An 18,895-nucleotide genomic window follows, 5' to 3' on the forward strand; every position below is an offset into this window, starting at 1 on the left:
GGGGGAGGGGGTCGGGCGGCGCGTGCGCGGCAGCCCCGGCTGAGGCGGGGGCGGGAGGGAGGGAGGGGGGTGCGCGCGTGGCGCGCGCGCCATGGCGGCCAACGAGGACCAGGAGGTGAGGGGATTGGGGGGGGGGGGGGGGGGGGGAGGCTGCCCGCATGCCCCCGGCCGCCATCTTAGGGCCGGGGCACCCCCGTCCCGCCGGTCACCCTGAGGCGGGTGTGGGGAGATGGAGGAGGAGGAAAGGGGGTTTGGGGGTGCTGCGGTCGGTAACGCCGTGCTCTGCCCGCCCCGCAGATGGAGCTGGAGGCGCTGCGCTCCATCTACGAAGGAGACGGCTGCTTCAGGGAGCTCAGCCCCGTGTCCTTCCAGTACCGGGTAAGGCAGCGCGGGGCTCGGCGTCTCCTCACAGCGCTTGTGCTAGCGGGGCCGGGGGTGTGGCGGTGCTGGGGGCCGTGACAAGTAGCGGGCGGGTTACCGGTGTCCGCGGGAGCCGGCCTGCGGGGGGGGGGGGTGACTGGAGCCGGCCCAAAGTGGCGGTAAGGCTCCCAACCCAGCCGGGTACTCCGTTACCAGGTGTCTGTCCCCTGCCCAGAGGTGGCTGACGTGCCTCGTCACGCCACTAAGGAGAAAATGCACTGAAAGCTTTGGGTATCTGCTCAGGAGGGATGTACCGGGACCTCTGAGCTTGAGATTTGCAGTTAGGTTCTTGCCAGCTTAAATTCAGAGAATCATAGAATATCCTGAGCTGGAAGGGACGCACAAGGTTCATCGAGTCCAACTCCTGGCCCCACACAGGACCGCCCAAAAATCAGTCCATGTGTCTGAGAGCGTTGTCCAAATGCTCCTTGAACCCTGACAGGTTCAGTGCCATGACTGCTTCCCTGGGGAGCCTGCCCCAGTGCCCAGCCACCCTCCCGGTGAAGAACCTCCTTCCAGCATCCAGCCTGAACCTCCCCTGTTGCAGCTTCATGCTGTTTTAAAAAAAAAAAAAAGTGCTAGATACCAAAATAAAAACTTAAAAATAATTGCACTTTATTTAGAGAAAATGTAGAACAATCTATTCCTATCTTAGAATTCTTCCTTACTAAAATCTCATGAGCTGTAAGGAAAAACCTTGGCAATGTGTTGATCAGGTATTCTGTTGATCAAATATTTACTGTTAGATGCCCCTGGAGTACAAAACTCAAGTCCACGTAAATTGCCTTATGAGTATAAACTAATCTCTGGAAGACAACTCTAAAACAGCTTCTGTTTTAAAACAAATTATATACTCAACTTTCTCAAATTTGAAAACCTGGAAGTTGTTCTGGGCAAGGACAGAGGCAGGTCTTTGTGCTGCCATGGAGCTTTGCAGAGACGCCTGAAAACGCTCTGCATTTGTGCTTCCCACTGTAGGGGGGAGAAAGCATCTAAAGTCACCTTTTTGTAACTCTCAAGTAACTTCAGAATGAAGTTGGTAACTGTAGCAAGTTAGGTCGATCTAGTAAATAGCACCTGAATCCCGTTTTGTTTAAGTGCAGCATTGGTTCGCTGATAGGACTGGTCTAAGTAAACTTAGTTTTCTCAAAAGAGCGATTGTGACCTGCCTGTAAGTTTACAGGGTATCGTTCTACATTTTGCTAGATTTATTTGTTAGTAATTTTTTTAAAAATGTCAAAAATTAGGAGAACTCAATTGAAATACCATGAAGCTTAGTGTCAGATGAAGGCAGTAACACATTCCTGTGAAAGAAAACTTGTGTTATGAAAAGGCATAGTGCAAGTAAATGCATGACAAGGTCAAAGAATTAATATGCCATTTTTCTGAGCCTTATCTGTCTCAAATTTGTCTCACACATAAAGGTGTTTTGTAATCATTGTGCTAAGAAATTGAGATTAAAGAAAGACTTTTTCAAATACTGGGAAAATGTAGTTACATCATTTGAAGTAAGGCTACTCCGTTTTTAGGTTGCGTTGACAGGAGCAGCATGGACATGCAGCTTTCTGTATGGATTTGCTCAGTGCACAGACAGTGCTTTCCTGAGAAAGGGAGAACTCTGTAAATCATACTACCAGTTTTCTTCTTGATACCAGTAGGAACTGGGCAGCATCAGTGTAGGTGATGTCTTGATAAATGCTGCAGATGCCTGACTTAAAGTTTTATTTATTTGACCTCTAAAGTAGGTGCTGCAAAATGTCAATTTAGTTCATTCTGCTGGCACATACATGTGACTGAAATAACTTTATATATATATATGAGAGAGAGAGAGAGAGAGAGAGAGAGAGAGAGAGAGTTAATTTGCTTTTCCTAGGGTAAAAAACTGTAGGTTAGAGACTAATGTTCAAATCATAAGTTTAATACTTTTTCTGGATGAAAGTTTTATTTTCTAACTGGTAACTTTATGAAAAGAGTTGTTACCTTAAATAATTCAGTTGGTCTTAGAGAAGTGAGAGACTTGTGTATTGGCATTGCAGTCTTTAATGAGTGACTGGAAACTGTTGATTTCTGATTTTTTTTTCTTTTTCTTTCAGATAGGTGAAAATGGAGATCCGAAAGCCTTTCTAATAGAAGTTTCTTGGCCAGAAACGTATCCACAAACAGCACCAATCTTATCAATGGATGCTTTTTTCAACAACACAATGTAAGTACTTATGACAGCTCCACTCCCTAGTCTTTTATGTGAGGGCTTTTTGGTTGACGAGCTTTTCTTCTTCTTTCTAGATCATCATTGAGTTTTATGATTTCTTTCAGATCTTCAGCTATTAAACAAAGCATATTGGATAAATTGATGGTAGAAGTTGAAGCTAATCTTGGAACTGCTATGACTTACACACTTTTTGAATATGCCAAAGATAATAAAGAGCTGTTCATGGAAAATCAGCCTGTTAACACTGTGGTGAGTAAACTTAGATTTTAATCTCTTGCTTTTAAAACCGCAAAAATGGTTATTCCAACTCTGAATGCTTCATTGCTCTATCTTTAAGGTGTTAGTACATCAGGTATAAACATGTTAGGGGATAAGCAGTGGCACATAGTGTGGTAGGGTGCCACAATGCTCAGTGGTCTTAATTGTTATGCTTAATTGTTACTTTGCTGTCGCAGCAAATGTGTATGAGCTGTAGTTCTGTCTTACAAAGTGACATAAAAATGGAGGCATGGAGCAGAAGCAAAGCTAAAGAGAGCTGGAGCAGATGAAAGGTGTCTGCCTGGGGGCAAATTATTGAAAGCTTCCTGGGAAGTCACGGATTGCATAAAGGCACCTCTAGGGTCTTCAGTGAGTCAGGCTGAGTCTATTTGTGGTTTCTGTGTTTTCCTTCTCATATTGCATCCTGATGTGTAAGGACATTATTTGCCATTGTGGTGCTGCAGACTTGCTTTGAGGAAGAAGGAATGGTTTTCCTATTTTGGAAATCTAAATCCATTCAGATCAAGCTCCATGATCAAATTTACAAAGTGTAAAAAGTGCCCCTCGCAGCTGTGAAAGGAAATAATTCCGGTCTCCTCCATGTGGTTCTGACTGTCATGATTGTGTGTTGATTAAAAGCTGCTGACAGCTGATGGCATTGCTTCTTTTTTGACAGTCAAGACATTTTAGTATGTCAGATTCAGTAATCACACACACAGAGAGGAATCTGTGTTCTTACTCTGTATTATTACTGGCTTCTGAAGTACGATAGGTGAACTAACATACAGAATACTAACAACAATTTTCATCCTTCTCAGACTTCAGTAAGCAATAGTGTTGCAATTGGAACTCCCGATGTGCCAGCGAGTAAGAAAAAGGACAAAAAGGAGCAGTTATCCAAAACACAGAAACGAAAGCTAGCTGACAAAACAGGTTTGTCTGCTATAGTATTGTTTTGTTTGAGCAGTATGAGAGTCCAAATTTTATAGCAGTGGCATCTTCGTAGAGTCAGAATCGGTATTTATTTGCATATAGGATTAACTGCTTTAAATCTGTGGTCTCTGTTTTGTTTGTTTTAGATTAATTATTCTTGCCCAAGATGTTTGTTCTGGGTAAAGCAACCTCCTGTACAGTAGGGACTTCAAGATGTTGTTGATTCATTTTATTTTTTATTTCAATTTGTGACAAAAGTGAAATTTTCAAACATACTTTTTGGGACATCTAAAAATTCCCTTTCAACAAAAGGCATATATTTTGTTGATGGGTCCAGATAAATAACTCACGTTATTAAAAATGTAATTTCTAAATGTAAATGTGTGCTTTGTAACTCAAAATAAAATCTTTAGCTTGTATCTTCAAAATAGAGGTGTTTTTGTAGACACTTTCTGCTTTCAGTGAAACGTTGCATTTCTGACAGAAAATGTTCAGTATTTTGACAAGTCCTGCTGATGACTTTTATGTGTTCAAACTTAATTTTTGATAATGATTGGGATAATGTTATATTATTGCAGCAATAAATTATACCCCATGATAGTCATTTCTGTGTATCATTTACCTAATGTGAATGCATAATTGGCATTTTTAAAACTGACCTTATAAAGGAAAATCTTTGTAAAAATTTTTTTCTTTTTCAGAATGTATCACCGGTAGTTAACCCAGCTTGTTTTAGAGTTGCCTTATAAATCAGGTGGACTGCCTTGAGTCATTTTTATTTAAACAGAATTACTTTGAAGAACAAAATATGTTTAAGACATTGACATGTTTTTTTTGTCTTCATGGCTTTGTAATGGAGAAATTAAGATTTCTGGCTCTTTAGAATTTTGTGTTGATCTTAAAGAAAGATAAAGATTAGCTTGTGTGTTGAAAATAAAACCTTCTTGTTCTGCAGATCACAAAGGGGAGCTCCCTCGAGGATGGAACTGGGTGGATGTAATTAAGGTAATGTGACTTTATGGTATGCAGTATTATGAAAATACTGCCTATGTATATTAAAAATAATGTGTACTTATATCTGAAGAAAACTTATCTGATTTTTTTCTTCCTTTTCTTCCTAACTTTGTTGGGATTTGACTGCGGTGTCTGATTTGTTTCTATATACATCCAGCATGTAAGTATTTTCAAGTTATCTTTTTAATATTAAAAAGATTTACAAGAAACAGTAAGAACTACTGCCCATTTTAGGTTCTAATTCATGTATTCCTCATGCTCTATATTGGTTTTCCTTGTTCATTGGAAACCAGTGTAGCTTCTTGACAATTTTGATAACAAACTATTTTATTTCGTACAAATATAATTAATTGTCAGCATAAAGGCCTAACACCACTTCTAGTTGTTAAATAACATTGAGCAAATGATGATGGTGGTTTTAGGTAGAGTTCTCCCAAGTTAAAAGAGGCTATTTGTAGTGAGTGTTTTGGATTCCAGATACATTTCTCGATAGGTGCACTACATTTAGTAATTATAAACTTTGATTAAAAAAAAAAAAACAATGCTTTTGTATTGTGCAAATCACCATATGGAATCTCTTCTGGAGATGTGTGGAGATACTTTTTCAGTTACTGCATCTGTTTTCTTTTGGAGAAGAGATGACTAAGTCTTCAAAGTAAATAGATACAGTGCCCTAAAGCTTTCGTGTTGTGGTTTAGATTTTTTTTGGTTTGGTGTGTGTTGGGTTTGTTTTTGTTTTTCTTTTAAATCAATTGCAGCACTTCATTTTGTATTTTTGGAAGTGTTTTGCAAAATACATGAAGATAGTTTCAGGTTCAGGAAATAAGCTTATTTCGTGCTTAAGCTTAAGAAATAACTTGATGCATTTCAACCTCTTGATACAGTAGCACAATCAGTCTGTATTATTAATTAAAAATACATGTGGTCTTTGTAAGGTGGAAATGTTGTTCTTGTTTCTTAATAAATGGAATGGCAGTCTAAACTTTGAACACTTTCTTTTTGTGTCTCTTTTATAGTTAAGCAAAACTGGTTCTAAAGATGATGAATAAAGGACTTTGGTACAAGGAAACTCCACCTTTTAATACAGTGCAATTTTGGGTCACCATCTTTCTCTTAATAACTTTCTTATTTGTTGAAGTAAATATTTTATAAAGCTCAATTTCCTAACTCGTAAACGTAGTCATATAAGTTTATCTAGAGACTGTGGTCGTCTTTGAAAACAAAACTTGCCTTAAACGAAGGTAAAAATGTGACAAAGGATATAGAGAATGAATGTGCCGAAGTGAATAGTGCTATACGCAGTGTTTAATAATTTATATTTTACTCTGTAGTAAAATCCTGTTATAGTGAACCCAGAGATACTGTAAACATTTCCTGATGTTCTTATTCCAATGGAGGAAAAAAACACTATAACAGTTAGTTGCTTGACAGCATAATTCGTCAAAATAAATTATTCCATGGAAAGAAAACCTTTGTCATTTGTTTATCTAACACAAATGTAGAAGGAGAACATAAAAATCGTTGCCTCACAATACTGACTAGAATTTGCAGTTCTGTTTTCACTAGTTATTGGCTGAAATAGCAAATGCTATTGAAAGCAAAGACACATACTCTAGTCCACTCAAAAATGAGTGGTTACAACATGAATGTTTTATCCTCTGCAGCGTGCATCTGTAAGTCTTTCTCCAGTGTGCATCGTTATAGAAGGTCGTGTGTCTTAGGGGAGGGAAGAGTGCTATCTTGTGTGTGTCTCAGTGAGTGGTGGCATTTTGTAGCTCTTTCGTTGGAGAAATGATTATTCTTTGGAGAGGTTTGCTGACGGAATGGTAAAACAGTGGGTCAAGTCAGCACTCTGACAAATGTGTTGGGAAAACTTTTTTTTTTCCTAGTTTGCTCTCTTGTATCAGAAAGAGACGTCATCTTTACCATATGGATGGTTATTGAATACAAGATGCCTTAATGTCCTTTATTATTTTTGTTTGATTTGAGATGAACTTTAATAAATACCTATTTATCTGCTGTGGTATGTGTTCATTTTTTCCTGCTGTACATATTGTACTTCTAAGGCTGCACTTGAATTTGCAAAGGATTTTCTCTTACCAAGAAAGTGTTCCTAACAATTGACAGAACGTTTTCCCTCTTACAGTATATGTTTGTGTTCTTCAGGGTAGCTGTGTTTGTTACTAATAAGAGAATAGTCATCCCACTGAGAAACACAGGAAAACAGCCATCACACCAAGTCCAGCGGCTTTTCGTAATAGTGCAATCCACTGCATGCGCTGTGTACAGCACTTAGTGAAAGGAATGTTGGGCTGGATGCTCCGATCAGTAGTGCTGAGACAAGAGCCTGCGCAGCCAATACAGGATAGTTTACACAGCTGTCAAGTTAGGACTTCAGCTGATGGAGAGGAAGTGTTTTTCCTCCTGCTTAGGTCAAGAGAGCTTATACACAACATACACTCCTACAGCTCTCTTATTCTCTTAAATTCCTTCTTTTATCAGAGGAGGACAGAGTAAATATACTGGAAAATTACTGCTTGTAATTTATATATGATATAAATATAAAGAAAAATTCTATGAGATGTTGTGACTGCAGATGAAGGAAAAAAAATAATTTGTTTTCACTCTTCTGAAGAAACTGTGAAGAGGTCTGGAAGAAATATGGTCTGCGCTGCTCTTGTCCAATAAGAAAGGGTAGTTTTTACTGAAACTGTAAAGATACAGTGAGAAGATGTGTGCTTTTTTTAATAAAGAAAGCTATTGATTCTTAACAAATGCGTGATTTTTGGAATATCTGGTTACGTTTTGAACTCCAATCACATTTAGTAAAGCCTAGTAAAGTACACAAGGTAGGACTTTATCCAAATGTTGTGGTCTTGTGTTTGACCTAGACCGGAGGCTCATGGCTGCAACCCGAGCAAGAGTGTTTGGGAATAACGCTGCAGGGAGAAGTTGGTGTGGCCTGTGATCCGGCAACAGGGAAGGGCGTTTCGGTTTTATCTCCACCAGCATCAGAATGGGTACGGCTTTCGCTATTCAAGTTCTCTCCACAGGGAATTTACTTGTCTTTGCTAGTATCCTTGGTGTCTAAATGGAGTTGCCATGACAATTTGTCTGAATAGATTAGTTAGGGAGCATGGGGGAAGGACAAAATAAGAACCATATCTTGCTTTTACAAAGCTGCCATGTGTATCAGTAAACTTGTTAACCTTGTGAAATTTCAGCTTTTTCTCTGCTTTTAAATCACATGCTCTTAGGAAGATGCGATAGCAATCTCCTTTGGTTCTGTTAGCAGGGATTTAGAACGTGTGTTCGGAAGTCTACTTTCAGGCCAGTCATTTTGCATTGGGAATATTTGTGTCAGTTCTTCCTTTCTGTGTAAACTTTGAAAGGTAATTTTTGTTTAACCATTTTATATTATGACATGATAGCTGGAAGCGGGCCACAAAAAAATCTAGGTACTTGGTGTGACGGAGAAGCCTGTGCACTGGAAACTGAGGGGAGGGAAAATGATGATTTTTATTAAGAAAGACACATCAGTGTCTCTTAAAGTGAGACACCTATAAATAGAGAACGTGACTAGGGAGTGACCGAGTTTTAAACACTGTTGGAAAATACCTTGTTCCCCTTTTTAAAGTAAACTAATGTCGCTGGCAGTGGAAAAACAGTGATTTGTACTTCATTTCTGTAGGGCAAGAGTCGCTTAGATTATAGGGTTACACCATTTATTTAATTTTTTTGGTTTTGTAGTAGAGCTTTGGTTGGAGTGGGAAGATGAATGTCAATACTAGTAGCAGTAAAGTAGAAGTAGTAGGGTCCAAGGCACAGGATGATTAAAAAGGAATTTGTCAGTTTGGAAATTTTCCATAATGCACATACACTACTTGTTTTACTGACGCGTTAGAGGCGTTAGTTGAAGGGACTTCAAAAATAATAGTAATTCTTATGCGTGGTGGTATTGCAGTAAGCACTTGGCAAAGACCTTCTGCTTAAGCAAAGAAAAAAAATGTAAGCTTCCCGCATTTTCTCAAATAAATCTCAAAGTTTTTCCTCAGAAAGACTTGGTGCAGAAAATGGAGGTGGTGCTTAAATGAAGTTTTTAATCTTTTAAACTGAAATCTAACTTAAAATACCCCTTTCCCTCTCAAGCCTTTCAGCATATATTTGAATTAGCTAATATTCCTAATGCTTTGGGAAGCTGTTGTTTTGTGATCAATTCATTCCCTGTTGAACAAGGATTAAATTTTAAGAATTTCCTGTTGTAGTTCTGTCTTAACACCTAGAATGATTTAAATGAATTTGCTAAGTTTTCCAACTCAAATGTTCTGGTTCTTAGAGTTTAAACTACGTATACTTCTAAAACTTTTCAAACCCCACCATTTTGTGGTTTGTTTGCTATTTAGAAGGGGGATGTCCCTTCTTAAATGTCATTTCCCCCCACCCATTTCTTTTCTTGTTTTTCTGTCAGTCCTTACAGAAGGTAGTGCATGTGGCAGTCTCAAGTTAAAGGAGCTGTTAGCATAGGGTGTTACGCAGTTTTTGTTGTGGTTTGATCAGTGCCTCTGAAACACGGTGACCTCTTTTCTAAAATCTGACCAGCTTTTCCTGTTTATGGTTATGGGCATTTGAAAAACAAGAAGTCCATGGTAGGGATACAAGAGCTGTCACTGTCACACTGGAACCTTATCTTTGTCTCTTTGGGTGAAACTTCAAAGTGATCTTTAGTCTTATTTGTGATGTTAAATATAAGTTGTGATGTTAAATATAAGTTCATTCAGTGCTGCCAGTACCAAAACCAAAAAATGCACTAATGCATCAAATCCCCTGTAATAAGGCAGGCTGTCTTTAAGTAGGTTGGGTGGAATGCTGACAGCTGTGATTAACCATCAGGATGTAGCCAGCGAATCCTGCTCACCCCTGTAGGCTTACAGAGCTGGTAGTGAGATCAAGGTGCTGCCGTCTGCGGTACCACTGCAACTGGTGGGATGTGGGGTGGGTAGTTAGAGCATACCCAGCTGATGAGCGATGAGATTTTGGTAACTAAAAGAAGGATAAGGGGAACAAATAATAAAATAAAATAAAAAACACAATTTCTTGATGCCCAATGTTTGGTAGAAAAGCAGAGGGAGGAGGCTATCCTCCTTTTAGCTGAGGCAAAACAAGTGGTTCCAGATTGTACGGTGAACTTCGTGCAGTGAAAATCATGTGAGCTGGTCTGCACCAAGAGTAGTTCTCTTCTGGAAATTGTTTCCTTCAGCTACGCTGTGTGGCTTATGGTATGGCACCCTCAGCGCTTGCGCTTAGCGGTAGAATGAAGGGGGAAGGAGATGTTGATTCAACAGATAAAATAACAGAGGTGTGAGAACTCTGGAAGGATTAGAGGAGGAAAGGGAGAAGGGAGGAAGCACACAGGAGATAAATCTTTTTAGTGTTGCAGGGCGATAAAACACAACAAAAGCAAAGCTTACAGTTGTGGAGCTATACACTTCAGAAGGTTGGGATATGGCAGAAGACAAGAGGTTCATAGATTTTCCTATTATTGTCACCTATTCTTTCACCAACGTACCTTTGGCTTTGTCTCAGAATGGGGATGTTAAATGGTTGCGAGAAGAATTTCTCGTCGTCTCACTGCTACACTTTCTGTTACTCTTTCAAGACCATCAAAGTAACCTCTGAAAATCTGCTGTGCTCTTAGTTAAGACAAAACATGTTGACCAGCACTGTAAAAACATGTTAGAATGTTTGACAAGGATGAAAGAATTAACTGTTTTCTCTCTCATTTTCATTAAGAGTAAAGTGAGGAGTGACTCCAAATAGCTGAATTACACAAGACACATGAGAATGCAAATGCTGATACCAGTGTCCTATGTTAGACTGAAAGTTCATCCATCTACTTTAAAGTTTTACGCAGGTATTCCTTGCCACGGTGTCTGAGCGTTCATGCCAGTTGTTCATAGTATGTGTTTTAAGTATTCACATTTACAATATGGCAGAAATCTGAAAACCCTGTGATTGCATACTGCAAGTTGCTAGCTGTGGGATCTGATAAAGTCACACCAGTGACAGACACAGCCGAACTCTATCTGCACAACCTTAGTGGAGGGCATTGGGGTTGTGTGGGTATCTCTGAGGGCATAATTTCACCCCCAGTATCTTTATTACTGGTAATGACCAGTAAAAGGAGTCATTCTGGGATGAGTTTGGAAGATATCTTTCAAGAAAAGATAATATTTCCTTCTAAAACAAGTGCCTGTTACAGTGCCACCAAGAGGCAATAACCATAGTCTTGTATGGAGTCAATGTTCAGAGCAGGATCTTACTTTAAGTCATATAAGTGTCATCAGTAATGCATTTTATGATTTCCTGGAGGAAAAACAAGTGCAATGAAAGCATTACTATCTAAAGAGCTGCTCTCTCCACCACAGGGAACCATTTGATCTCTACTTACAGAAAAACTATGGTTCAGTTGACCTTGAAGAGAGATTTTTATAATAGTACGGGGAAATTGTAGCTTCCCGTTGATAACAGTCTAATGGAAAGTATATAGCTTCAGTAGATGGGTAATACATTTTCACAGCATTATCAGTTTTATATTCTTCTCTGAAGATCAGCGCTAGACTATTACCAAGTTTCAGTTAACTGGCATACAGCATATGGTGATTTTTTCCCCTCATTCCATGTCTTTAGATGATAAAAGTACAGCATGTAGTATAGAAGTTTATTTCCTAGATTAAAATAGTGCTAAAGTTACAAATTCACTCAAAGTGAGGAAATCAGTCTCATTCAGAGGTAAGGACATGCCAAAATTAAAGCTACCCACGTGACGTTTATGTGAAAAAGAATGCACAGAAAGATTTCCTTACGTGACTACGTGCTTCCCACTGCCAGTAGTTTCCAAGCAGATGCTTCATGCTTTGCTTCCTAGTGTTCCTGCTAGTAGGAAAGTATTACAAAGACCTGAGGTTTTTTATGCTTCTAAATTGGAAAAGGAAAGAAGACTTTCACTTTGCAGAAGTAAATAAATTAGCAAAACTGCCCCTGGAAGAAAGTGGACAATTGAAAAAGGATGACCAGGTGCAGAGGCAAATGAGTCTGATTTAATAAAACTGACTGGACCTGAGCAGCATTAGTGTCTGCTTCAGTCCACGTCCATGCAGTGAATCTGTGGCATATAAATGCTTATGGATAAGTTTAGGTTGCTAAATAGGTAGCTATAATCCATGTGATTAAGCATTGCTTTCAGTAAAATTCATGTTATAGCAGTCAGTGTAGATTCAGTATATTCTGTTAATGAGCTCTAGTGGTATCCTCTGCAAAGAAAGAAATGTATGTGTAAGCTGTCCACAAAGGCTACCTGGACGTGGTTAACAGACATCGCAATCAGTACGAAAAAGTTAAAAGGGAGAAATTCTACAAGATGATTGTGGATCCACTATTTTTGGATGTTCCCTTCTTACTTATTTTGATATTTTAAATGTTTTGGGTACAAGCAGATATATTAGCCTATTAGCTAGCCAGTGTGCATGCATGCATGTGTTGAGTGCCTGTTCAGTCAGATGATTTGAAGAGCTGATGAGGAAGAACTTTTCTTCCTTTCCTTTGGTTTCTAGCCTACATTTTTCTATCCTACAGTAGCAAGACTTGTAGAGATTGTATACACTCTTCCTCATGGTTCAAAAGTCTTCTCCCTCTTTGGGTGCAGAGTAGCATTAATGAGATATATGAATATTTGAATCTCTTCTAATAATTCACAGTGATACACATACACTTGGGCTTTATCTCAGGTTCTGCTCAACGTTTTTTTTTTAGTCTCGTATTAATTGGTTCTTTCACCTCCTTGTTTTCTTAGTGAGAATTTACTCAGCCTGGAGGACAGACAGTTTTACAGTACTGCCTTCTTCACACACCTATAGGCAAAGTAGTGCTGGACAATATTTAAACCACAGCAGCCTTTGATAGGCATGTGGTAACCTGTAACCTCGCTGATGTTTTTTAAATGTGTTGGCAGCTGGTAAGGACAGAGTCTGGTTCAACCCACCCACCTCAGGCTGCTTTCACCGCCTCTCAGCAGAATACCCGTGTCTGTGGAAGTTGCACAAATTTTGGTGAGCGTTAGCAGAGGCCCTTGGGTGGATGCCTCCCTCCTTCGCTAACAGCAGCCGTTACTGGAGCAGAACGCCTGTTATTGGTGTTAAGAATGCCTATTATTGGTGTAAGCAAAGAGACAATGTCTATAAACCACCGATAGTGGAATCTGTGTGGGTCGTCGTTCCAAGAAAAAGCGATGGTTGCTTATCTGTATACCACTGGTGGATTTCGTTTGTTTTCACAGCACCTGTTCCTTTTGGCAGAGAACCTCAGAAGTCTGCACATAGCACAGAGCGCTGCTGTGTACAGATCTCCGTTAGCTCTGGGAATTTAGTGTCTGGATTTTTGAGCCCAGACGTATGTGCAGCTACCTGGGGAGTGGATGAATAGAATAGATGTGTTCTTTGGTGCAGGCATTTCATAGAGTGCTCTGGGATGTGTCTACAGTGATTAGCAAACCACATACTGGGTAACTGTGCTCTGTACAGCTCTCAGGTGCTGGACAGACAAAGCTGGGGGAAGGCTGAGGAAGGTCAGCCCTTCTTAGTTACTGGGCGAGGTTAAAAGTTGGGGTATCCAGAATGCAAGCACAGCCACAACATGCACCATTGCCCAAAATATGCCAGTCTGTGCAGTATGGAGGACCAAAAGTGTATGTAATTGATGTGGATAGCATCTTTTTCACAAAACATTGTTGGAGAGTATACAACCATCATTTATACCTTCTTTGCTTGATTGTTATAACCAGAGGCATCGAGTTCAACTCCTTGAACTTTTGATCTCCCCTGTGAGCTCTCCGTATGCTGGAAGAGATTCAAAGCTGCCTGATGTGAGAGAAACTGTCAATAGCCAGAAAATTTGCTCCCGTTGATGTGTGCAATTAGTTGTACATATTAGTTGTCCTTGTCCTACAAGTAGTGGCTCCAACCTGAAGTGAAATTAGAATTAAAAACCAAAATATTTCCAAAAGGTAGGAAATGGTTAATGGTTGTTAACCACAAATGAAGGGTAAAATTTTGCGTATGATTTTTTTCATTTTTTTTTTTCAGTGAATAGCCTAGTAACTGCATACTGAATCACAGAGGTGCAGGCTGGAAAGAACCTCTGGAAGTCGCCTGGTTCGACCTTCCTTTTACAGCAGGGCTGGTGGCGGTGCTGCAGCAGGTCACCAGTGCCTTTTATTTGCCATGTGTTGACATCCTCAAAGAACAGAGATTGCACAGCTGCTCAGGACAGCTTGTTTCCTTGTTACTGCTGCCAGGTGGTACTATTAGGAAGTGAACAGCAACACTGCAGGGAACTCCCAGGGCAGGAACCAATCTCGCATTTTCAGTACCACTCCCTAAGAGTGTGGAAGTATTTTGAAAAAACAGTTACTGTTTTTCTGCTTAATCTGAACAAATGTGCCAAGACCCATTAAACCAAACAATTACTTTCCTGCTTTGAGGTACAGCCTGTTACAAAATAGATGGTAATGTCCATAAATGCAAAGTTCATTTGGGGTAATACAATCTTTGCTGAGTAGAATTTAGTTATCTTTAGAACCCTGCTCATCAATAAGTTACAATTAAGAATTAAAGAAATTATATTTTGGATACTATGTTTCAGTTATGTCCCCCAAGCCGCCCCCCCCCTCCAAAGCACTGTAAGCTTCTAGCTGCCTTGTTGCTGCAAAACTGATGTAATAAGCTGGTATAACAGCATGTTGCTAATGAAGATAGTTTCCCTCTAGAAATACAAGACTTGAAAACGGTTTAGACCAGAGAAAAAGAAGATGTGCTGGAAAACAAAATACTTCTTTTCTATTCTGCTCCCTCCTGTAGAAAAAAAAAATATATATATATGTATATATTTTTCCTGCTGTACTTCTATTTTTTTTTTTTGCTTTTTTCAAATATTGATAGCAATAATTCTTGCTTTTGAGCTCAGTATGTTGAAATCTGTTGTATATTTACCAGAGAAGCCCATGTGTATCAGTGGAGGTGAGAGAGGAAGCGTGAAAGAAATGCTGTAACCTAAGCAAGCAGAGCAAATGAATGTTGCAATGGTATGGAGGTGTTTGAGAACCGTTAATTGCAAAATTCAAGAATCACAACTAAATAGCAGGTGCGTAGATAGTTTTCTTTGCTGTTTGAAGATTGTTGAGAAGCCAGCATAAATAACATCTCATCTCATGGACTCTATATAAATATTGTTCTTCTGTTTTCTTCACAGAATTCAGGACTCCGCATCCTTGGAAGGCTGTAACTAGCTGATACCCACAGAAGAGTAACTTGCATATTTGTGAACAACCCCTACTGTTGTCATTCTATTGATTTATTTTTAATCTTTTTTTCTGAAACGTGCTGCAAGAAATTGTAGAGAGTGTCTCACGTGGAATTTTGTGGTTTCACAATGAAAAAAGGGAAAGCAGTAACATAGGGGAAAACATTGTCAATTAAAAGAAAATGGAAGATTCGAAACTTCTACGTAATTCATCTGCATTGTCATTAAACTCCTCCACAAAAGAAAAAAGTGGGCAGCTTATGGAAAAGTAATTTTTACTCAGAAACTTCTAAGCATGGTAAGAATCTTTAATCTGAGCATATGAATCACATATGATAATATTTGTAAATTTTAGTATACAAAACCGCTCATTCTTAGCTTAGTTATAGGATAGCGTCTGTATGTATACTCATTGTATAAAGTAGGTCATATTGCAGTCACAAAACAGTCAAAATAATTTTTAAGTAGGTGGAGTGCTGTCAAAGAGAGTTATAGACTTTACTATGAAGAAAGTTGTTTACCTGATATGAATGTAATTTTAGAGTATTATGACATTCTGTACTCTAGTCATGTTCTTCAAGAATATAGAGGAACAGCTTTGACTTCAATTTCCAGAAAGTTTCTGGAAAATCTAGTCATAGTAAGGATTCAAACAACATATTAATGAGGCTTTTGCCAAAAGCTATTTGTCATTAATATATATATATTTAAATATATATATTTGTAACTAAAAATAAACTATGCAACACACAGTGAGAAATGGAGTGATTAATGTGGTTCAAAACCTGTGTTGTTGTGTTCTTCCTGTATTTCAGCTCCGTAGGTTGAAATCCTCTCTGCAGTGCTGTCTGCATAACAAATCCACAGCATAATATCAAGGTTCCTCATCAAGTTCTAATATGTGTTTTCACAAAGCCCAGTTCTATTATACACCCATTTTATGGATGGCATTTCTTAGGGGAGTGAAATCTGCTTGCTTACTGCTATGCAAACAACATTGTCTGTCATCCCTAAGGCTGCTGTACTGCTCACTAGAGCAGACCACTAACAAATTTGATCTTTTTATGTAACAACGTATTAGCCAGCACCTGAAAGCTGCTTTTAAATTCATTGTGATACATCGAACATGATTGAAATAACCATTTTCAACTATATTTCTGAAGTTATTATACGAAGTGCAGCAACTGGCCAGGTACATAAAATATATTATGATTTTATCACAAATTGGTCATGTTGGAATTAGATTTGAGCTCCAGATGTCAACCTGAAATAAATTTTTTAAGTCTCCAGAACAATTTTTTTTTTGGATGTGGCAAGATGTGTATTCTCTTTTGATGGAAGAAAGTTTAATGCGGATAAATAGGGATTTATTTTCTATGTGGGAGCTGTGAGTGCTGCAGTTTTTAAAATCAAGCAGCTTTTTTTAATAGCAAAATATATAGGGGCATTATTTATGTTTCTGTATAGAGGAATATAAATATATTTATATTCCTTTTCTTAAAATAAGTGGCTATAAATTAAAGAATTCAAATCGTATGTTGTGGGACACATTTCCATTGCAGGAGTAGTAGTATCCTCAAGAAATTGTGATCTACAGCCTATATAGAACTCTGGCGCATGGTTTGATATTTATGCACCATAGGATAATAAAGAAGAAAATATACATCATTTTTAAGTCATCACTTCTTACTAAATTTACAGTAGCATGCTTTCAGGACATTCACAGACTAATAGACAATGAGCATCAGAAGAGTAGTGAGAGCCGTTCTTGATTGCTTTATTCCTCTTTCATTTCCTGTTGATCAAGGGAATAGTGAACTGTTGGAACATTTTGTTCATTCATGCTAATGATTGTATTTATGCCAATCAGATTATGCACAAAGGGAACGATCAGGAGTTAGTTAACCAATACAAATTCACAGTAGGGGCACCTATTTGAGCAATGGGTTTCTGTAGAACAGTTCAATTTTTATGATTTCAGGATCAAATGTCAGCATAATGTCTTCAGTCTTCATGAGGATACAATGCACATATCTTCAGAAATTATAATTAGACTGTTCAGATTAGAGTGAATTTAGTTCAGTTAGAATTTTTGTAGGTTTGTTGTTAATATATTACTTGCAGAAAATATGACCAGCAACTCCTTGAGTAGCGTAAATGAGGGAGTTTCTGACTTTTGTTGATTATCACTACCTCTACAGACATAATTGCTATTGGCATGTACCCTGCTATAAATGACAAGACAGATGCATATATGAATACCTATTAAATACATATACATATTTATTTAAATGTATTATTTATTATTTATTCTATATATTTATTTAAATAGCTATTTAATACGAATAAATATATTTAATATAAATTAATATATTTTATATATTTATTTAAATACCTATTTAAATATATATATATATATATTGTCCACAATAAGAAACAGTTGTATATTTATCTCCTGTGCATTTTTAAACATCAGATGCAATATTGTCTTGGTCAAAGATTGAACTAACTGATTGAACTGCAAAAATTTCTGGGCGATAAAAATCAGTCAATGCTGAGACATAAACTCCTACTACAAAGGTAAGAAATCAGCCCTAAAAATCATCGTGCAGCTCAAATTTAGTAGAGCCATTCATTAATTCTTTGCAAATAATGTTTAACATGAAATATGAATTTATCAGGTGGATTAATTATAAAAGCTCAAAAATTGAGCTTTTAACTATGGTTATCTTCTTTATCCTAATTTCATGGCATGATGAAAGTTCTCCAACTCCAAAAGTTGTAAGGTTTGGGGAATCTTTTTTTATTTAATGTAGGGGTTCCATTTTTTTCTTTTTTTGTGAGGGTACAGTAAGTGCTGGCTTTACTGTATAAAGAAAGTACATGTTTTAAACCTAGAATATGAAAGAAGAAAGGGGTAATGAAATAAATTCTTAACTGATACACACTCTAAGAAACCTGTTGGATTGGCTTTTGTACTGTATGAAAATCAGGGTTGTATTTGTTCCCTTTGCGTATGTGTTCCTTTTTTTTTCATTACTCAAAGTTTTTTGTTGGGCAAAAACCTGATGATCCTGTCATCACAGGGAGATCATAAAAGGATAATTTATATTAGTTAAAGGTATAATTGAAAGAATACAACTAACTGAAATAAAGAGAATAAAATGCTAAGTGTTACATCTCGTGGGGAGTCAAAAGAGGCACTTTTGACTGAAGAAGCAGTGCAGATGGATGACTAGCAGGCAGATGTTGCTTAACACTTTTTGGGAACTGGCAAATCATCAAAAGAAAATATAACTGAAATGTACTCTAACAAAGAATCAAACTCCAACAGATCCTGCTCATATGAAATGTTTAATGTGTCATCCTCATTCCTTGAGCATAAACCTGCTCGAATATGATGAATAGCTGCAGCTTCTCAACCACCTGTACAGACTGGATAAAGCTTTGTTTCAAGTATTTATAAGTTGCAGCCTTCCAGGTTAGTACTTAGTTCCTTTAGTTCTGAAGTTGTTTGGTAGAGGCATAAATGCTTTTCCTTCCAATCCATTAAGGAGATTATTTTTCATTAGTCTGAAATTGCTTCACTCCTTTAATCATTGGAAGCTTTATTGCTAAGCCCTTGCACGAAAGAAATACTAAGTCTGAAAAGTTTCTTTCAACATTACTGCCTGCAAATGAATAGTAACTTTTTTTCTCTTTATATTA

At 38.1% G+C, this 18,895-nt stretch overlaps 1 protein-coding gene and 1 long non-coding RNA gene across 3 annotated transcripts; both read left to right on the plus strand.

The window, feature by feature from the left end:
• Positions 1-31: 31 nt before the first annotated feature.
• Positions 32-6,856, plus strand: RWDD4 (RWD domain containing 4). Its single transcript, XM_050710514.1, has 7 exons — positions 32-115; positions 298-378; positions 2,514-2,623; positions 2,734-2,878; positions 3,706-3,820; positions 4,776-4,825; positions 4,992-6,856. Exons 1-7 carry the CDS (start codon positions 92-94, stop codon positions 5,019-5,021), a joined length of 555 nt encoding a protein of 184 aa, XP_050566471.1. The 5' UTR covers positions 32-91; the 3' UTR covers positions 5,022-6,856.
• Positions 6,857-7,725: 869 nt separating this feature from the next.
• LOC118253470 (uncharacterized) lies at positions 7,726-18,661 on the plus strand. Of its 2 annotated transcripts, XR_004780439.2 has the most exons (5): positions 7,726-7,854; positions 14,881-15,028; positions 15,137-15,485; positions 17,664-17,767; positions 18,522-18,661. It is a non-coding gene; the product is annotated as an uncharacterized LOC118253470 (long non-coding RNA). The 2 variants fall into 2 exon arrangements; XR_004780438.1 differs by lacking the exons at positions 17,664-17,767; positions 18,522-18,661 and having other exon boundaries at positions 15,137-15,867.
• Positions 18,662-18,895: the final 234 nt, after the last annotated feature.

The sequence above is a fragment of the Cygnus atratus genome, chromosome 4 (genome assembly GCF_013377495.2).
Source record: "Cygnus atratus isolate AKBS03 ecotype Queensland, Australia chromosome 4, CAtr_DNAZoo_HiC_assembly, whole genome shotgun sequence".
Lineage (NCBI taxonomy): Eukaryota > Metazoa > Chordata > Aves > Anseriformes > Anatidae > Cygnus > Cygnus atratus.